General features: G+C 38.2%; 1 protein-coding gene and 1 pseudogene across 2 annotated transcripts in view; both read left to right on the top strand.

Annotated features, from left to right (window-relative positions):
• The window catches only part of Hectd2 (HECT domain E3 ubiquitin protein ligase 2), a 71,658-nt gene extending 65,139 nt beyond the window's left edge, over nucleotides 1-6,519 (top strand). The window contains exons 20-21 of one of the 2 annotated variants that reach the window (XM_063239422.1): nucleotides 643-786; nucleotides 4,255-6,519. In XM_063239422.1, coding sequence (XP_063095492.1) covers nucleotides 643-786; nucleotides 4,255-4,375 — 265 coding nt within the window. In that variant the 3' untranslated portion in view covers nucleotides 4,376-6,519. Of the gene's footprint in view, nucleotides 1-642; nucleotides 787-2,804; nucleotides 3,747-4,254 lie in introns of those variants that run through there. The other variant, XM_063239423.1, reaches the window with a different exon arrangement.
• LOC106025700 (large ribosomal subunit protein uL22-like) lies at nucleotides 3,186-3,746 on the top strand (annotated as a pseudogene).
• Nucleotides 6,520-21,884: the final 15,365 nt, after the last annotated feature.

The raw sequence follows: 21,884 nt of genomic DNA, 5'->3' as shown, positions 1-21,884 counted from the left end.
CATGATTTACAGTTTTTTAATCAGTTGAGTTAGCTGAAATATTGTAGGGTCTCTCACTGTCATATTTCAGCTCTAGAATGTGAAAATGTTAAATATGAAATCACCTAGCATTCCCCTTGGGAAAAATCATACAAATAACTATCTACAAAAGTACATAGTTTACATGTACATACATACCTAGTTTACTAAAATTTATATACATAGTTTACTACTTTAGTAAAATAAAGAAAAAACTTGAGAGCTAGGGATATAGCTCAGTGATAGAGTGCTTACCCTATATGAGCAACCCCCAAAACTGTAAAAGTAAATAATAAAAATAACTAGTTCTAGAATTTCAGGGATGCTATACTTAAAAATACCACTTTAATAGCCCTACATTAAAAAATAGACTTGCAAATTATAATTAGAACAAAAATAGGTTCTATAACATCTACTGTTAGATTACTTATGTAATTTTATAAAATTGTTATTTTATAATATTAGTCAACAATTAAATTCATATAAGGAAATTCTTAAATTTTACATTGAGGATGTATCTTGAAGGGAAGTGTTTTTCTTAGAGCTTATTTTACATGAATTTATTGTAAGCAGCAAGATTTTTGTGAAGACATAATTAAATAAATTTCCTTTGGTATTCTACAGATATTTTTGGGATGTTGTGCTTGGATTTCCTCTTGATCTTCAAAAGAAGTTGCTACATTTTACTACAGGAAGTGACAGAGTACCTGTAGGAGGGATGGCTGATTTGAACTTTAAAATCTCAAAAAATGAAACTTCCACTAACTGGTAAATTTCTGAATTGTAATTTTATATTTAATCTATTTGTTGTTCTAGCAGTAATAATACAGTTGGAATTCAGGGATTTGTTAGCAATGAAGTTATTTTCATAGAAAAATCTTCAGAGTAAATATGGGCTTCCCATTAGAGAGACTTTGGCTGAAAGTTATCTTTTAGTTAATAATTGCTTTGTAGTATCTCTTAAAACCTAGCCTACAGGGGCTGGGGATTTAGTTCAATAGCCTAAGCGCCTACCTTGCAAGCAGGCAAGGTACCGATAAAAAGGAAAAAGACAAAAAAAAAAGTAAAAACCTAGCCTACTTTGTACTATTATGTCATCTAACCCTCATTTTTATTTAAATATTTTTATTTTCAGGAAAAATAGTAAATTAAGGTATATTTGGGTGGAGGTATTATGCTTAGTACTAGATCTCTTTATTTTTGTTAACTTTTTAAAGTACCATGCTTTTCACATATGAAGAGATGGTGACTTTAAATTGTCTTGTAGTGTTAGTAGGTTTATGTCCTTCTTACAAACAGCTCACAATTCCCACAGCTAGTTTGAGTAGATATAACTTGGCTTATAATTATTTTTTCCTCTTCCATATATTGAGCATTTCGAGTCTTAACTGTTCTCTCATTTTTAAGTTAGAATCTGTTCTTTGCTTTCCCTGTTGTCACCACCCTGATGTAATTAACTTTTTGCTTCAGTCCTAGCTTATTTAAATAGTCACCTTCCTCAAGATCAAGGTCTGCCCATTCTGGTTGTGTTAGCTGTTAATTTGCTTTATGCTGATTTGATCATATTTCTCTAGGCAGTAAGTTGTGCTTCTCCCCATTAGCTTACGTTCCGAAATCTAGAACTTAACCAAATAAAGCTCTCCAGCCTTCTGTCCAAACCACCTATCAGTTTTGTTTCCATACTGTGGTCTACAGGCTGTTTTACCAATTCTTTGACAAATTTCAAGCTTCACTTCCTCTTTTCCTTTAAATTGTTCCCTTTACATAAGATACGTATCTTTCACCTGTCCTAAGACCTAGTTTAATGTTGACTTGCTGTATAAAGCCAAAAATAATCATTCCTTTAGTGAATTCTTTAAATATAAAATGATATGCTGCTCACCATATTGCATCTTGTATCTTAGTTAGTTGTCGAAGGCTTATATCTTCATATTCTCTATGTGGCCACACAAATAGTAAATATTTCATGACTTAATATTTAAACCAATAGCAAGATTATATTTTAAAATATAAAACATGTATTTATATATATAATTTAGAAGTTTCTAATAAAAACTTATAATTGAAGACTTGAAAAAAACATTCATGTAAACTTTTTCAGTTATTATTACCATACCAGTGATCCTTTTACGAGCTAGCATGACTTAATCATGAATCTAGAACAAACTCTAGATTGCCCACAGGAACTTCACACAGATTAAATGTAGCCAGCTATCAAAGACACATAGCATTTCAGTGTGATACAGGAAAGAAGTATCTTTAAAAAGGAGTACCTTACAAGACATATTCCAAAGAACGCATTCCAGCTGAAAGGGGTGTTTCAGTTCCTCCTAGAAGGCTCACCACTGAAAATCCACTGCTCTCTGTTAAGTAAGAATGGTAAATCTTTACATATTGAAAACACCAGTTTTGAAACTGTGCTGATGCGGGTTTGAGTCTCGGGTCTATCCTTTACCGTTTCTGTATCTCTGAACAGATGGACTGCATGACCTGTGTTGCCTGTTTACTTCCATGTCTGCTTTTTGTGACCAAAGAGAGAGACAAAGAGAAAGAGAATAGCAACTATTTTAGTTGCTTTGAAATGAAACAGCAGATGTAAAAGCATTTACACAGTGATATACTGATCACTTATTTCTGTTTTGTAAATGTTAAGTATTTCTAATAATTATAAATCTTACAGTAGAAGGGGCTCTCCAAATTTAGTTTTTAATTATATGAACTTATTTTTAAATGTTCTCTTTTTTTTTTTTTTTGCCTGGCATGGTGGCACACTCCTGTAATCCCAGCACTTGGGAGGCTGAGGCAGGAGGATCATTGCAAGTTTGAGACCAGCCTGGACTACAAAGTGAGCCCAAGGCAAGCCTGCACCGCATATCAAGACTCTATCTCAAAAAGACAAAAAAAAAAAATTCTCTTTTTTCTTTGGTGTAGTCCTCATTTTTATTCATTGACTCTCTGACAGTTATTTTGGTTCTGTCGTGTTTGTAAAAGGTAGAAGAAAGGTTCTTAAGATGTCTTAACAAATCCTAAATGACAGTGCCATCAGATAAAGGGCTGAGGCAGATGATGAAAAGGATTCAGAGCTGAGTGTTGCTTATACAACAAGGGCAACAACATCAAAAGTGTGGCTTGTACTTTCTGTAAGTGGCCTGAAGTGACCTGTGAAGATGATTTGCTACTCTCTTGACTATGAAAACCCCATAAAATCATGCAAATCAAGAGGCTCAAATCTTCATGTTCACTTTAAGAACACTCATGAAACTGCTCAGGACAGCAAGGGTATGCCATCCGAAAGGCCACCAGGTACCTGAAGGAAGTCACATTACAGGAGCAGTGTGTGCCATTCTGGCGTCGCAGTGGTGGAGTTGGGAGGTGTGCCTCGGCCAAACAGTGGGCTAGACCCAGGGTTGGTGGACTAAAAAGTGTGCTGAATTTTTGCTGCATGTGCTTAAAACTGCAGAGAGTAATGCTGAACTTACAAGTTTAGATGTTGATTCTCTGATCACTGAACATATCTTGGTAAACAGGCACCCAAGATGCACTGCCACCATACTTACAGAGCAAATGGCCAAACATGAGCTCCCCCTGGCACAGTGAGATGATCCTTACTGAAAAGGAACAAATTGTCCCTAAACTAGAGGAGGAAATTACACAGAAGAAAAAGATATCCCAGAAAAAACTGAAGAAACAAAAACTTATGGCATGGGAGTAAACTAAGCAAAAATAAATGTAAATAAAAGTAAAAAAAAAAAATGTGCGACCATCTGGAGTCCCCAAAATGCTCCTTTTATAACTACTTGACAATTAAGACTGGAATATAATGTTATGTACTACTTTGCTAAGCATTTTGTGTAAATAGCACTTTAATTCTGTCAAACAGCCTAATGGGTTGATTTATTATTTGGATGAAGAAGCTGAGCCTGGGAGACAGGAGGCGATTAAAGTTCCATAACTAGTAAGTGGGGGAAATTCGGATCTGACTCCAAAACAGATGTTTTCAAATGAAAGGTTCATAAGAGCAGGGACTTTGATTGTCTGTCAGTACACATAGCCTTAGTGTCTAAATGCTCCCTGATGTGTAGGTACTCAGTAAATTCATGTTCAGGACAGGAGTGATCGAGTCATCTTAGCATAGTAAAATTGATTTGAACTTGCCTGTTATTTTTAAAAGTTGTTTAGAAGTTATGTTGTATGCATTCTAAGACTTAATGTATTTTTAAAAATTATTTTCCCTAGGTTACCTGTGGCCCATACCTGCTTCAATCAACTTTGCCTTCCTCCTTACAAAAGCAAAAAAGATCTGAAACAGAAATTGATCATTGGAATTTCAAATTCAGAAGGTTTTGGACTTGAGTAACCTAGAAGACTTGAAATATAATATTTATATGTAGCATTCACTTCCCTCTTATTGTGCCTTTAACCTTTTCATGTTTCTGTCTAAACACTTTGAAAACACTCACTAACTTTAAAATACTGAGTTTTTTTTTTAAAAATCAAATATGAAGTATGTTTAGTGAAGGCATGATTTTCTAAAAACAGAAATTTCTTGAGTGAGGAAAAGAAAAGTATAGTAGATGCAGGTGTGGGTCTCGTTGCTTTTTTATACCACTTGATCGTTTTGTGTAAGTAGTTTGTCACAGGTGATCCACTGGGAAGCAAAGTGAGGAATGCATTTCTGACGTAGTGGAACCCAGTGGCAGATTGTGTGCTGGAAGCACACGGTAGCAAAGCAAATAGCTACATTATCTTACTAGAAGGCATGTAGCCATATTTTTCATATAGAGGTAAACAGTATAATTGCAAATGCAATGTACAGGGTTTTTTGATATACTGGCTTTGGGTCTTATCAGATTCTTTTCAAGTATTGCTAAAAAGCATGTAAATAATTACATAATAGCCTGAGAATAATGGGATTTTGATAGTGCCATTTATTGCAAAGATTTATTTTTACAAAGTAAATTCAGGATTTTAGACGTGTATACAGCTTTTACAAATCAATAAAGATGACTGTACAAGAGTATTTTCAGACTAACTGGATTCAAGGTTATATTCTTTTAAGTATTGTTAGTCTGCATGCACACTGGCAGTAAACTACTTACTTGAGTACTCTATAATATTTGTATAATCATTTCTTCTTAAGGATTAAGATATTAGAAAAATCAGCTCTAACTAATTATTGATAAATTAGGTCAGTTATAAGCACAAAAGAAAAGAGCTGCTTTTATATGTATTTTGATTGATGTACAAAACTTGTATCTATACTTTTCAATCACCAGTTGTACTGAAACACTGATTTTGGAAAAGGAAAAATAAAATATTTGAGAAAAGTAAATACAATAATGTGTCAAAATAATGTAGCTTGGTATAAAAATAAAGTTCAGTTTTGACAAAATGTTTGTTATTCACTGGATTATGAACATAGTAAATTCAAAAGTACCCATTTTTGTTTGTTTCTAATAAAGTAGCATGTAAAAAGAAACTGCATTTTAAGTCAGAGTAAATGGTATTTTTTAATTTATAGCAAATGAAGCAGTTTTATTAGCATGTTACAAATATTACCAAATCAAGACTTCTTATTCTTTGATAGCTTTCCTTCAGACATTTCTGAAGTTATATTTGCAATAATAATAAAACCAGCATTTAGTACCAGCATATGATTCATATGCAAAAAATAAATATTTTCCCAAAACTTCTTCCTTCCAAGTTAGACTATTTCCTTGTTATGATGCTTCCTTTACTCAACCAGCAGAATCTTTAAGGGTGAAGGAACTGATCAGCTTGTTTTATTGTAGTTTTGAAGCCAGCCCACAAATCTTTGAGGAAAAGGAGTTACTTCATTTACTTTTGTCTTCCAGACAGAGGTGACTCTGCTTTTTCATTTGAGTATATTATTTAAAGGTTATTTCTTTAAAGTTTTGGAAAGCCTACAAGAGTTAAAGGCGTATTGGTTTTGTTTTATTCTGATTTTTAATGTATATGCAAATAAAACTGCTTCTCTCTTGTACTGGTTGAACTAGAAAGTAAGATATTTAATGTAGGTTACTAGTAATAAGCACAAAAGAATCATGTATAAGAAACCAGATGTAAGTGTTAAGTAAAATGTAAAGTTTTTATTGGTAGCGATGACTTATGGAAAAACTGTGTTGGCTTGATCTGCATGTTTAATGATGTGCTTGCATATCTTTTAAGTAAGAAGTACACAAACGAGCCAAATTTTAAATGACAAAGTCCATCAATAACTGGAGAATCTTTGTTGTCTGTTGTTATTTAGTTGAAATTTATAATCATTTATCACTAAATTGTACATTACTTTTATTTATTCTCTGTTTTGTTTACAGTGTAATAATACCTCATTTTAAAAGTAAAAGCCACTACTGTTACATTTTGTTAAACAGCTAAAAAAAATCATGTAGTTACTTTTTTATAAACTGTTAATTCATGATTTTTGTATCTGCCACAGTAAATTAAAGCATTGCCTAGTATTTATCATTATTTATAAAATGTCTCATCCTTTTTAAATCTTTCCTTAATCACATTTTTTGTGTGTGATCAGAAGTTTTTAAATCTCCCTTTTTTTGTGCAAATCTATATTAAGTTAATTTCTGGATGAAGTTTTCTAAATAGGTTTTCTAACTAGGCAGTTAATTGAAACTACAGGTTTAAAATATGAAATGCAAACTATTTTAAGCACTGTTCTATAAACTAGTGGTTAGGAAAATTGCTAATACATATAGCTTCAAAAGATGCATTTTTATGCTAAGCATAAGCAGTATTTTTAGTAAAAACAGTGTCCATCCAGTGTCTGGATGTCCACACAGACATCCCACCAAGTGATTGTGTAATGCCAGTGACATGCACCCAGAAGTGAATCAAGTACAATACGGGCTACAGATAGACAACTTCTTATCTTAGCTATTCCTCCTCAGAACCATCCCTTTCACCTTTCTCTCTGACTTTTCAACCTTAAGGAAGAGAAAGAGGAGATAGTAAGAATGTAGAACAGCATGTTTTGGTGGATCAATATGAAGATAAAACATTAACTTTAAATAACTCAGAAACTGTTTCTTTAGTCGAGTTATTAACCCTTTGTTAAGTTAGGAGCCTCAGTTGAACCCCAGGTCTGCCAGTGACTGTGTAATTGTGGCTAGATAGAAAAAAAGACCAGGGTGAGTTTTTTCAAGAGAAGTCATAAGATCAGTTCACATAACTGACACATGTCTTTTACTGCAGGAAAGCTCCTTAACCCATGGCATCCTGGAAGCAGAAAAAACAGGAGGCATCAGAGAAAGAAGGGGCCAGAACCAGGACACTCCCTCCCACGCCATGCCCAGGAGAGGCCCACTCCCTTCAAGCAGACCCTGCCTCCAGACAGCACAGTTAGCCACAGAGTCATCAGTGGATCAGCCCACTGTTGAGTATAGTACCCCGAGTCCCACAAATTAAAGAACACAAAGTGCTTTAGAGGAATTAAGGTTATGTCAAGAGAAGTATTTTACTCTACAAATTGGTCTTTAGAATTTATCTTTATTAATGTTTCACTAGGCAGGGTTTTCAGTTCTATCATAAATATGTAGCAAGGTATTTTAAAATTCAAACCAAGTTTATTTTAATGCAATATTTTAGGAATAGAATTTTTAGAGCTTAACCTAATGAAACCCCATGTCTCCACATTCAGATCTAACAAATGTTAACATTTACCAGATTTTTCTAGAACAAATGGTTACAGGAAGAATGAAAGATGCCCCCTGCATTTAGTATCCTTATTCATTTCCTGTATCCTCCATTAACCTGTAGTTTGTGTGAATCTTCCATGCAGTCTTTGCATGTATTTGTAAATACTGTTATAGTTGCGTACATAATATTCATATCTTTGTATAACTTTTCACTCAACATTATCTTTTCTAGACTTATCCCTAATGATATATACATACATGAATATATTTATTTATAAATATTTCATTCATTTTGCTTGGATGGCATCTTATTAAACGAATGTACCAATCTGTTGCCCCATCCGCCTGTGCTTCATTTAAGTGCTGCTCAGCGTGACGCGAGCCCTGAGGCATACACTGAGCATGTGCGCAGGAGTCTCTGCAGACTGTGGTCCAGAAGCGTAATTGCTTAGCACTTGCTCTCCAGTGTGCTCATTCCAACAGTATTTTCCACTAGCATAAGAGCTGTCATTTCCTCACATTCTCCTTAACACTTGGTGTTAGCAGATTTTTTTTTTTTTTTGCTTATCTGACAGGTGTATTTAAATTTGCATTTCCATAATTGTTAGAGTATTGTTTTATGTTTTATATATTGCAGGCCACTCAGATTTCTTCTATGAATGACCAGTTCAATGTTCTTTGCCTGTTGTTTCATTACCTTTTAGGTGTTATTTCTTTATTCTGAATATTATGTGCTTATTTTCAAAATTAGGGATTATGTTCCTTCAGTTTTGATACAGATTGGCCAGTGAGTAAGTGACTTTGAAATAGATGATAGTTAGCTAGACTAGATAGATAATGATAGTTAATAGATGATTGAGAAGTAATTGATAAATATTCACAAATTCATATATATGAAGAGCTTATATTTATGCTTGTCCCATAATAAATGTTCTGTAAGGGCTTAGTATTATAATGTATACTATTGCTCATGCACTGAGCAAATCTTGAGTTTGTGCCTCCTCTACTTACAAGTGTTGTGCTGCCTTACTTTAACTATTTGTTACTAGCAATCCTATTCTTTTCATTTTCTTGACTTGTAAACACTGGTGTCATTTTGACTTTTCCTTCTCTTTGACCTCTAGATCAACAAGCTGCATCTTTACGTTGTCTCTCACGGGAGGACATAGTCAGATTGCTTTTTTTTTCTTGGTATCAAAGATCGAACTCATGACCTCGCACTTGCCAGGCAGGCACTTACGCCACTGAGCTAAATCTCTGGCCCTCTACTCCATTGCTATAACCTCTTCCTTGGCTTAGACACTTCATAACCAAATGATTAGATAGGCTTTTCTGTTTATTCTAAAGTCCCTTTAAAACATTGTATTTTTATCAGCTGCTTCTGTATCAGGAATCTAACATGTATCTAGTGTTTCTTTGACTGCTTTTTAGATGAGCTCTGCTCTTACTCTTATTTAGTTTCTCAGTCCCAGCTTTTGAAAGGATAGGTCCTTTGTCTTTCTGAATGCAACCTAGGAAGTCCTATTCCTAATGCCTTCTGAGGTACTCTTTACCAACCAGTGCCTGCCTGCCCATCTTCACATGGCTATGTTCTTTCTTTGCTTTCTGTAGTCTCCCAAGAATTCTCTGCCCCTCTTAAACCTTACCCTGGACTATCACTATTCCTCAGACAAAAACATCTGGGTACAAGGCAATTAAACCTCTTTTTCAAAACCACACAAATCTTCATTTCTAAGATGGCACTAGTATTTTCAAGTGTGTGTTACATGTGCACTTAATCAGTGGCTCAAGACCAGATATATTTCTTGTACGGAGTCAAAAAAACTCAGATAAAAACCAGTTGGCTTGTTGAATTGCCTGTGCAGGTGAAACACTCCCCAAAGCAGTACAGTGAACCACAGATCTGTGTGGGTAAGTAGTTTCAGCTTGAATTTATAGCTGGGTGAAACTCACCACCTCACACCCTGTCAGGAATGAAGTGCTTTAGGTTCAGGCAAAAACCTGACCTCTTCCCCCACCACAGTACTGACTTCAGGTGGTTCTGCCTTTCCACTCCAAGCTACAAAGCCTCTGCCTAGCCACCTGCAACAAACAAGTGGCTTGTGTACCAAATAAATCAGTGAGTAGCGGTGGTCATTGTACATTAACTGGTAAGGAAGAAGACAAAGCAGGTTACAGAATAGTTCTATATATAATCCAGATTTTGTGCATGTGTATGCATATGTATGTTCTGAAAGATTCTCATTGTTAATGGTAGTTACCTCTGGAATTATAGCACTTTTGAATTTTTTTAAACCACTTATCCAGTGCCTTGAATGACTACAGAATATTAATTAAAGGAGCAGAAATGAATATTTATGGGTTACCTATAGTGTATGAGGCATTTTATGTATATAGTTTCACGTTACTTAATCTTCACACAACACCACACACACACACACACACACACACACACACACACACACATACATACATGTGCATTACAGGTAAGGAAGTTGAAACTCAGAGGCTTAGAAGCTGCCTGCAGTCACAGCTATCACTGAGCTCAGGCAGAATCTCAGTTCACGTTTTTCTGACTGAACATCACAGTTTTCCTTTTCATATGCTCCCCGAACTGGTAAAACTTTCCAGAAATTCCCAGGCTTGACTAATACACTAGAAGTGGGGAAAATACTTTCTCACTCACTAGACCAAAAATCACATTAATCCTAGATTCTAGTCCCAAATCTGATATTCATGGCTATGTATCTTTAGGTGATTTCTGTATTTCCTTTCCTTTTGTTTTCTTTCCTTTCCTTTCCTCCTCTTTTGTCTTCCAAAAAATTATAGATATCCTTGGAATATTAAATAAACTATAAAATAAAAGGTTCTTGCCAAGAGAAAAAAATTGTGTCTATATCAGTGACTACTTAGAAAACCATGTCAGTGAAACTGTTGTCTGGCTAACTGGGATGTGGGCAGAGCACTATTCTTGAGGAAATTTATAGCTTTAAATATTTTTATTACCAAAAGATATAGAATAGGTTGCACGTTGCAAAGAAAAAATATAAAGACAAAAATGTAGTGATTACATTACAAAACATAAGAACACTATATGAACCCAAGACCAGTTTCTTTGAAAAGGCTGGAAAGTAAACTAGCAAATGATAATTAATAAAAACAGAAAACACACAAATATAAAAAGGCGACACAATCTGGAAAGCTGTGGAGCCCGGGACCCTCCCACTCCGTAGAGGCCATAGCTCTGCCCTGGCCCAGTAAAAACTGAAGCCGATAGGTAATTTCAGGGGCTATTTTCACAAATGACCAGAAACTAAGGATTGGGTTTACATTTGGAAAGAAACTTTGTTGAACATACTCCTCACACTTATGGCCTCTGTTCCTACTCAGCACACACCCTAACCTCTCCTCTGAATCCCAGCCCCAGATTTCAGTGACTCCACATGAGTCTCCTTCCAAATGTTGCCACCCAGATCTCATAGCCTCTTTTCTCCTCCTCTTGTTTCTCCTCACATTTCTTTCCTCTGCCTCAACCTTTCTCTAGTTCTATAAAGGACAGTATCTTTCTATCACCCCAGCGTAACTAGAGGCATTGTTTTAACGGCTCCCTCTTTGTCTTGTACATTTGTTAACCTTGGTAAACTCTCGGTTCTGCATTCACAGTGCATCTATTTATCCTGCCACTGTCCTAGCCCAGCTGTCTCTCTGTGACAAGCCTCTTCCTTCCCAACTTTCTACACTTAACCCACGACTGCATTGCCTAGAAACCTTAAATGACTTTCTATTGCTAACAACAGAGTCAAAATATGTTGGCCACAGGTTCAAGGGTTTCCATTGTTCTATCCAATGTTTTCAACCTGAGCTCCTAGGCATCATCTCTAGATATGCCATAATTCTCCCAAAAGACACAAAAACTTGTGATCCAAGAGTACCAAGAAAAAGTATTATTAAGAGATTTTTCATTCATCAAAGTTTTCCTTCAAACAAAAACCCATGTTTGAGCATGCAAGAAATTAGGAAATGAAGTCATTAAAGCCTGTCCTCTCACCCCACCTTCTTAAGTCCCTACTAGATAACAAAAACTAAACTACAGTACATAAATTCTAAAAATAATAAATAAAACATTGCATAAGGCAAATGAAACCCCAAATGTAGCACAAATAGAACATGTTCTTTGTTATTCTCAAGGGAAGAAAGAATATGGAGCTGGTATTGAATGCCAGTGTGAATCTAAGTAGATGTAAAGCAGAAACCTCCCCTATTATACACCATTTATGCAACTTTGGGAAAAGACCTCAATGTCTCTGAGCCTCAATTTTCTCTCTGTTGGACTTTCTACCTGTTCTTAACATTGATACCAGTCTATCATCTATTTATACTTGTCTGTCATCCATGGCCTGTCCGCCATCTCTCCTATCCATCATGGAGCTAATTTATCAACCATGTATCTATCTATCTATGAGCTTCTGAAAGTAATGAATGAGTCCACTGTCAGAATTGTGCTCTTTTTCCTATTTCCCAGTGTTAATCACCAAACTTTGATTGTTCCCTCCACTGGGGAGTAGTGATGGCCTTCTGTTCTAAAGTTGCTTCCCCCAAGGGGAGGCAGATTTTTTTTTGATTGATGAGAGCCTGATAGCCCTGGGCTACATTTTAATGGAGTGTGGATCACTGCACAGAGAGCTGCACAGGCCTTGTTCTCTCTGATTCTGTAGGACTCTTTGGCAGTCTCTGGCCTGCTTGAGTCTTTGCATAGTTAGAACTTAAAGCTTTCAGTCATACCTGGTCAATGACTACTTCCATGAAGACTCACCTCTTGGTCATCTATTGCATCTGGACATATAAGTGAGAGAAAACTCAAGTTATACTACCTGAAATAACAAATAGATGCCTATCAGAATCCCAGTGGATTTGTACAATAGGTAACTCATGGAAGGATTTTTGCATTAGAAAGTATCTTTCTTCCTCATCATCCCCAGGTTATTTCTTTCTTGTGGCTCTTCTATTCTATGGTATGATTGAGGTCTGTATCCAGAAGGCTGAAGAAAAAAGCTTGATGGACCCAACCAGATATTCAGGCCAAAACACCACACACCACTTCTGTTTTCCCTGCCTTGGTGACAATTCAGTCACATAGTTATAGCCTGTAGGCTTAGGAAGCAGATTCTGGGACGAAGCTTAGGGTATACGAAGTTTATCAGGAATTGACCCCTGTGAAAGGAAGAGGGGAATGGTTTGAGGCACAAGCCAACTGTGGTAAGCTGCCAAAGCAGTAGCCAAGGCAATGGGAAGACACGGAGGGCATGCTGCCTGTCACAGGTATCCTCTATTGGGCCAGAATGGCTAGGGCCACCACAGTCACAGAGAGATGTGACATGGAGCAGGGCAGCTGAGGCTCTGCAGTCACAGCTGACGGACAACCTGACAGGAACTGCTGACTGTATTTCCTACATCTGTGCAGTAAGACCTCCTTCAAGGTCTTTCATCCCTAGTATGCATGGTCATACCTAGCTACAAAGGAATCAGTGTGGTCTGGCCTAGCTGTGTGTCTGAGAAGAAGGGAAAGCAGAGTTTGGTAACAGTAGTCAGGTGAGACTCCACCATATTCTCCTAACTGACTTTGCAAAAGAGCCCTGTACTTGAGAGTTCAGTCATCAAGAAGGTAGTTGGACTTCTAATCAGACATTTGTGTTTACTACATCTGCTAGAACCCCAAATGGAGCAGGATGATGGTACCAGTAACCCAACTATAGCAAAAATGTCTGTGAAGTGCCAAGACAGTATGGCTTCCATCTCATTTTTTTTTAATTTTAAAGAGAATCAAACCAAACCAAACAGGATAAAGCTAATCATAACAAAACAATAAAAGCAATACAGGACTTCAAGATAATAGGAAATCAACAATGGCTACCATAATGCTTCTGTTGTCTTCAAAGTTGCTGCCCAAACCATTAGATATAATAAAATCAAACAAAACAGAACACAATAAAACCAATCAAAAAGAAAAGAACATTAAATAGAACAACAAAAACAAAACAGAACAATGTTGGATATCAAAAACAAGACAGAAGGAAATCCCCTATGTTTGCTATATTGCATATTGTTATCCTAATAGATGCTAAGACTGCCAGTCTTAGGCCTGCAAAGTTAATCAAACAATATAAGCATTAAATTGTTTTGGCACCTCAGTTGCTATCAACTCAGCCTGTCCTGAGAATCAGCTGGTTGCTTAGGAATGGGTTAGGGGCAGATGGAATTCCCTTCCATCTAATTTTTGTTGCTAAATAAAACATCCTTGAAAGGATAAACAACAACTGTCAGAACCCAGCTCATCAGTGCTTAGAATGATTTATGAAGTCAAAGCAGGGCAAAAACATGGCCATTGAGCTCTGCAACTGACCTTCCCCCGTAAAAGGTGATTATGGGCCATATGGAAGACTTTTCCCTTTAAGGATCAGAGGAATTGGCATAGAACTGAAAAGACAAGACTATCAAAGCCTTGCTCAGGCTGCAGACCTGACCTGTATCCTTGGACAAGTAACACCTAACAGTCTTCAAGATTCAATCTTTAAGTAGAACAAGAATATCAGTTCTACCTACCTCCCTGACAGCCTTTTAAAACCTTGAGTCCGTGACCTCCAGGGTTCATGCTCATCCTGCTAGAGGGTAATAGGTTCTCCTTATCACTTGTCTTTCTGTTTTGATAATCTAAAAATATTTCCACAGGCCAACTCTGGCTACTTAAAAGACCATAGTTTACTGAGTACTGGGTTTGTTTCTGATGGTCTGAAGTCACAGGTATATTGTGATTCTAGACATAGCATTAGTGTTTAGGTCTAGTTTTTGCCAAGGGAGACTCATATGCTCAGCATGCAAGACCAATGAATGAAGGTTTATTTGTTTCTTATCACTACTTTAGCAAATTACCACAAATTTAGAGGCTTAAAACAATACAGATATGTTATCTTAAAGGTTTAGAGATCAGAAATGCAAAATGGGTCTAATTTGGCTAAAATCGAGGTATTGAAAGGGCTGTCTTCTGTGGATAAGGGGAGAAATACCCTTACCAGCTTCTAGAAAGTGCCCACATTCGGTGGCTTATGGCCCTTCCTCTATCTTCAAAATGAAGAGAATGACCTTGACCATCTTGCATCTTTCACTTACTAGGATCTCTCCTGTGTTCACACACATGCGCACGTGCACACACATGCCCCAGTAATTCAGGACAACTTGTCCATCTCAAAGCCTTCAGGTCAATCTTATCAGCAAAGTCCCATTTGTCACAAAAGGCAGTTAAAACAAGGACATATTTGAGGCCACTATTCTACCCACGACCAAGATGTTTTATTTTGGACAGTCTAACTAAATAAAAAACAAACATAATTGTAAGAAATGGTCAGAGTAACATATTAAACGTTTTCCATTTATTCATTCATTTTGTACAATAGTTTAACTATCATTACTGTGATTTTTTTTAAATTAAGCTATACCTCAAGTATTCGAAAACTAATTTTAAATGTTTACTATTCCAAAACACAACAAAAACAATATTAGGAAATAAAAGAAACAGTCTTTATGTGCTCTATAGTTTTCTTCCTTTTCAAGATTCTCTAATATTGAGACCCCTTTTGTTAAAAGGAAAGAAGTAGATTCACATATACCAAGATGAATAGATGGATGTCCAAATACATGGCTATGCTAGTTTAGGCTAATGTCATTTCTACTGAATAATAATTTTATGCTTGCTTCTATATAACAAATACCCACATGAATATAAACTAAACTATTTAGCATGTTTCCTGAGGGCTAGGAGTATCAGAAAAAGGCAGCAATAGAATTTCAGGAGATTTTATCACTTCGGTAAGGTTTGATTTCTTTGATGTGTGAGTACTTTGTGTGTGTGTGTGTGTGTGTGTGTGTGTGTGTGTGTGTGTGTGTGTGTGATAAACTCATTTTCTATAACAAGTAAAGATAGTGGTTTTGTGTTTAAAGGCTAAAGGGCTCTTCTAAAGTATAGGGCTTTTTCTAGAGAACACCATCACCCTGAATTTGAGATTTCTGGCATGTAATGCTTTATGCTGTGGGATTCCTATTACATCTACAATTCTTTCTTAGAAACCTGCAGGTACTCCACCTGCCATGGCAGCAACAGGGAATATAGGTCAGATAATTAATAACCAGTGTTTATTTACAGAGAGAAGCACTCAGTATACTCGAGAAAAATAGAACAGTACCCATTCCTCAGAGTGAGTCCCAGAGATTTCAAGAGAGGATGGAAAACAACCCCAGCCTGATCATACCAGAGACCCAGAGGTAGGTCACCAACTAGCAAACTGCAGTTCAGGCTTCAAACTAGATGTGTTGGGTCAAAAATCAACCAGCCAGCTTGCCTCTAGACTGCTTCTAGTCAGTTGCAGAATATGCTCCTTCCTAGGATTCTAACCTGAGGTTCTGAGTGATTACAAGATCCAAAACTAGTTATGGCCCATAAGACTCCACTTCACTTGATTTCAGGCACTGGTGACCACAGGGAGTGGTTGGAAACCTTTGTTACCCAGATAGGTAGCTCAGAGATGAATATGTAAATGGATCCAAAGGAGGGGCTAGGCTGCTCTTGTTGCAAAGCCTTGTTATCCATGTTCACACAGCTGGTCTCTCTTGACAGTTTCTTAGGTAGCCTTTGTTTCTTTCTATGCCAATTTTTACAACCAGGCTATTCTGACTGAATGTGATATGGCTCAAACTGAAGGGAGAACATCAGTGCAGACAAAGAGAAGCAACTTCTAGAAATCACTAGGGTTGCTAACCTTACCTACCAAGCATCAGATGAGCTGGAAGACTCACATGCACAAAGCCTGAGAGACACCTAAAGGTTTGGGACAGGAGCTCTCAGAAGACGGCATTTGCACATTTGCCCCAAAACTCAACAAAGGCAGGAGTATGTGCAGAAAGGCAGCCCAGCAGCAGGCATGGTGGCTCACATTTGTATCAGGGATGCTGAGGCATAAAGACTACAAGTTTAAGCCTACGTGGGCAACCACCAGATTAGAGGACCCTGTCTCAAAAAATCCAAAAAAGATTGGGTATAGTTTAGTGCGAAGACCTTGGGTTCAGTACTCAGTGCTGTAAAAAGAAAAGGTGAAAAACTAGAAAAGGCAGCTCCACTGCTCAACAGCCTAGAGACACTGCCTCCTGCTTCTTCCCTGGACTGTGCTGGTACTGGTGCGGCCACCGTACTCTCTGAACCAGGACAGGGCATCCAGCAGAGGACAGACTACGCATAACATTGGTGAACGATGCAGAGTTAATTCTATGTGACACGCCTTCAGGCCAGAAAAACACAGGCTTTCACTACTGCAGATGCAAAGATGCAAGAAGTCACTAAACCTTGTCTCTAAGGAAGTCAAATCTCAGAGTCACACCACATGGATTCAGATGTTGCCCTGCCTCACTTCCTTGAAAAAAGATGACTGCTTTATTCTACAGGCGTGAGATGGATAAGAATTGCAGCACATACTCAGATCCAGTCACTTTAGCCAGCAAAACATCAGTCCCAGAGCTAACTAGTTCCGTTCTCTGGATAGTCTTCCCTTTCAGTGACACACCAATGGGGGACAAATAGCTGCTCTTGTACCAGAGTGATGGTCCTATTCTACCGAGGGACCCAGACAGGGTCTTGCAAATATCTCTACCTCTGCTGTTTATAAGCTTTATTGATAAATGGGGAGACATTTGTCCCACCAGGTCTTCCAACCCAGAGTGCTATTTTCCATGCAAGAGATGTGGTAATGTTTGGATGACATGAGACCAGATCTGAAATTCTAGGAGTACTGTTTCCCAGTGGAGGTATCTTGTTTCTCATGAGCTTCTCATTCAAATTCATAAGAAATATAGTAAATTTTTATTTTATTTGATGGACTCGTACACAAGGATTAGAACCCAGAGATGCCCCCTCCACAAAGGAACAATCATATCATTTCAAGGTGGATTACAAAGGAGACAGCCTTATGATGGACAAAGCCCCCAAATTCTGGTTGTCTTCTCAGAATAACTGCTTTTGAAACATTACATTTTCAGTTGCACTAGCCAGGGTGTGGCAGAGAGCAAGAAAAGCTTGCAGTGCCCTGTGTGGCCAGTCTTCCCTCTCTCCACCACTTCCAAGAGGAGGGACACAGCACAATACCCTCCTTCCTTCCCAGGGCTAAAGGACTTCTGCATGAGACAGTAAGCTATGGAAGGAACTGAACTAGGCCAGGACTCTAGATAGGAGCAGAGAAAGGTGCATGAGAAGAAGAGACAGCTGGGAAAACTACCTGGCTGGCTCACCAGGACATTCCCCTGGACTGGGCAGAGATGCCTCGCACTAATGGAGATGCTGTCAAGTAAGGGCATCTAGATGAAGAGCCATGTATCCAACTTTCCATTCCCGCCTCTGGTCAGAATCTTGGTAACTTATAGTCTGAACTCATCTATGTGAAGTAGATTTCAAGATCTCTGGAGGATTCCTGAAACTACAGATAGTATCAAATCCTATATATGTGATGTTCTTTCCTTTTTAAGTTTCCTTTTTAAGTCACATTTTCACTTAAATAATTTTACAAGTATTTGGAATACTGAAATTGTCAGTGTCACTACTCTTACCCTTAGTGGCCATTACTGAGTAAAATATGGGTCACTTAAACAGTAGAACTGTGATACTGCCGCAGGCAACTTGACAACTTGGAGGCAACTGTCTCTACCTAAAATAAAGGTAGTATGTGCAGTTTGCATATGCTGGATAAAGGAGTAAATCACCTGCCTGTGGGACAGGGCAAAACAACACACAATTTTATCATACTAAGTACAAATTAAAATTTATGAATTCTATTTATTTCTGGAATTTTCCATTCATATTTCTGAACCACAGTTGACCACGGGTAGTAACAGAAAGCAAGAAAGAAACAGGGACAGTATATCAATGTATACATTGAGGGAGTACACAGTACACATTGATATAATGTATTCAGTGTATCAATTTGAACCTGCAATAGAGAGCTAAGCAAACTTCTATTGCATGTAATCTTATGCACATGTGTATGTGTAGAATCTGCAGAAAGAAAAGAGGTGGAGCACAGGCAGAAAGAGTGGCTAACAACGACTTCAGTGAACACAGAAAATAGAGGAGGGCTGAGAGTGTAGCTCAGCAACCCACTGCCTGCCTGGCAAGCAGAAGGTCCCGGGTTCAACTCCCAGTACCAAAAAAAAGTAGGAGAGAAGCTACATCTGAGATGGGGAGGAAGACTTCAGAGCCCGCTGTCTTCTGACTTTCACTTCCCCTTGATACCTCTACACAAAACCTCAGAGCATTCGCAGTTTCACAGAGAAAAAAGTTATTCAGCAAATCCAGTCTCCCCAGTGTGCATCTGGAGGAACTTGGGGAGGAGATGAGGACCTACCCCACTACACCCCTGAGCAGGTTGCTGTTCTCTCAGCAAGATTTCTAGGAGATACATCAGCTTGATATCAACTATATCAAGATTTGAGACAGCACCATTACTGGTGCTAGACAGTTGACCAGAGGATTTGGCACCCCGAGCAGCTGGGGCAGGGCTGGCCTAGTGCTGTGTCAGACGGTCAGGCTGGAAGTCACCCTCCCCGTTCTGTGGTCCTCTTTCTGTCTGTTTCCTGGGCTCAGTACCTCCAACCACACTGCTGCTCCACTGTGGAGAAACCATATGAATGGAGGGGTGGAAAAGGGGTAAAGTGTGGTCTTTGGGGTGTGTGTGGAAGGGGAAAAAGATGACAGGTCTCTACAAAGCACTTGAGACTACGATGGTAGCAGTGGTGAGAGCTTCTTAGTCCCTCACTAACACCTGTTCCTCCCTAAATCCTAGTTAATCTCCAAAGCACTAAAATCTCTACCACCCTTCCAATTGAGATGTTTGTGCCAAACATCGCCCTATTCCAGTAAGCTCACACAATACTTCCTGCCAGACTCAGTCCTACAGATTCCTCCAAGGACCCTGGAAATCTTTGCTTTCCATCCCTCTGCCCTCCTGATCGCCCATCCAGCCGCTGAGCCTTCCCAGATACATTTACAGAAATGATTGCTCCCTTGGTAGAATTCCATGCACAGGGCCTGAACTTTACATGAACTAGTGCAAATCGATACCATCTCTATCAGCCAGGAAGATTTGAAAGAACAGGCCAAGGTCTTTATTTTACCTCTGTTTATATATCCCTGTGCCAAGAGGGCAGGGAAGACCTGATAAATTTCATAAGGTTCAGAGCTAGATAACAGAAAAATTTGGGTCTAGAGTCCTGGAGGAATTCTGGGGGATGAGAATAGCAGGAGGGATTTTGTGAACTTGCTGGCAGAGCGTAGTGAGTTGAAACTATCTTCTATGTCCTGCTATGCACTTTTTCTTTAGAATTATTTTTATTCTCAATGCAAGAGGCAACAGTGTAAACTCTGAAGCTAGCAAATACAACAGAGGCTATGATGTGGACTGTGGAGTCAGAAGACCTGAGTTCAAATCCTACCAATGGATTTAAACTTATTTCCTCACCTACACAATGTGGATGATGACAGGATCCAGCAGAGGTGGTTATCGGAAAGACTAAACAGGACAAGATTTAAAAAAGAATACCAGGCCTAGCATTTGTTAAGTTCTTACTGAACATTGGAAACTGTCACTGCTTGGGAACTCACGAGGCCTAGGCTGACTGGCAGGTGTCACTCCCTGGCCACATCCTGAATGATATGAGTGGGGCCACAGGGCCAGTGTCTCACACATAAGGGGCCACACATAAGGCAGCCACGCCCACAAGCTCCTGATGAGTCCTTTCATCAGGAGATAATGCCATCCAATGTTTTCCAGATTTTCTGAAGATTTCCATTTGTTCTACTGTTGACGCATGAGTTACAACCTGTTTGCCTGAAAGTTTACATGTCCAGTTTTATGTAATCAGTGCTATCATCAAGCCATCCACACACTTCAAGTCAATCTACAAGTCAGACTACAATCTTTCCTTTGTACTGCTATGATCATAGAACCATAAATAACCTCCATCAGCTGGGGATTTACCTCAGCGATTCAAGTGTTTGCTTGGAAAGCACAAGATTATGAGTTTGATCCCAGCTACCGAAAAAAGAATCTCTGTCCACTTTATGCAGCATCTTTGCCACACACTGTCACACTCAATCCCTACAACACTGTGAAACTGACAAGCAGAGTTTGTTCTCACACAGTAAATGGAAATGCCAGCAACCACTCTAGATCTTCTAAATTAATTTTTAACTATCAGTAATCAGGAAAAGGAATTAACTTGATATATTGTATAATCATAAGCGTAGCCGGTGGATTAATTTGAAGGTGGCAGTTTTCTGTTTGTCGTGGAGACCTGGAGAAGAATGACAAGACGAAAAAGACTAGAAAAGCTTAATAATACCAGTAGCCACACATATAGCACATACAGACTGACACCTTCAAATCACCACCTTACAGATGAAGAATTCCAGGTCCAAAAAGTCTCAGTGAATCAAAGCTCACACTAGAGGTAGAAATAGTATTTTGTTGGCTACCTAACAGGTGCTCAAACTAAATATGAATATTTATAATAGTAATGTGTATCAGTTTCTAAGAAGAAAATTACTTATGTTTTTCTTAATTTTTGTCCTTTTTTTTACCTCCCCACAATACACTTATTAATGTTTTGATAAATAACACAGGTAGGAAATGTTGCGTTCATCTTGCCTACATCATTTTCTAAGCCAAAATTAACCATAGTTAAAAAATAGCAGTTTCCAAAAGCAAACCCCCAAAATGTTCAGGGTGAGTACAAGCTTACTTCAACTACAGGTCATCTTCCAACACCTGATCATGCAGGTTGATCCCCCACCTATCAGCAGATGAAACTTGACATGTGCCTGATTTTATTTTCCAGAGATGCCTGCAAAAATCTCTCCCATCCTCTATTCTCTTCTCCAGGGTAATCTTTCTGTGCTTCTCTAACAGGAGCAGAGTCAATTTTCCCTTCCCTAGAATTTCAGTAGACATGTGACTGCTTTAACCAATGAAGTGTGGCAGGAAATGGCGGAGTGTAACTTCCGAGGCTCAGTCATAAAAATGATGTAGCTTCTCCTTCTCTCTGAGAATGTACCCTTGTATTGGACCATGTATGTACTTTGCTGTAATGCTGTGCAACACTAAA

The sequence above is a fragment of the Cavia porcellus genome, unplaced genomic scaffold, assembly GCF_034190915.1.
Source record: "Cavia porcellus strain 051 isolate PalLab524CR breed Dunkin Hartley unplaced genomic scaffold, mCavPor4.1 scaffold_28, whole genome shotgun sequence".
NCBI lineage: Eukaryota > Metazoa > Chordata > Mammalia > Rodentia > Caviidae > Cavia > Cavia porcellus.
This window is presented reverse-complemented; position numbering and strand designations above follow the sequence as displayed.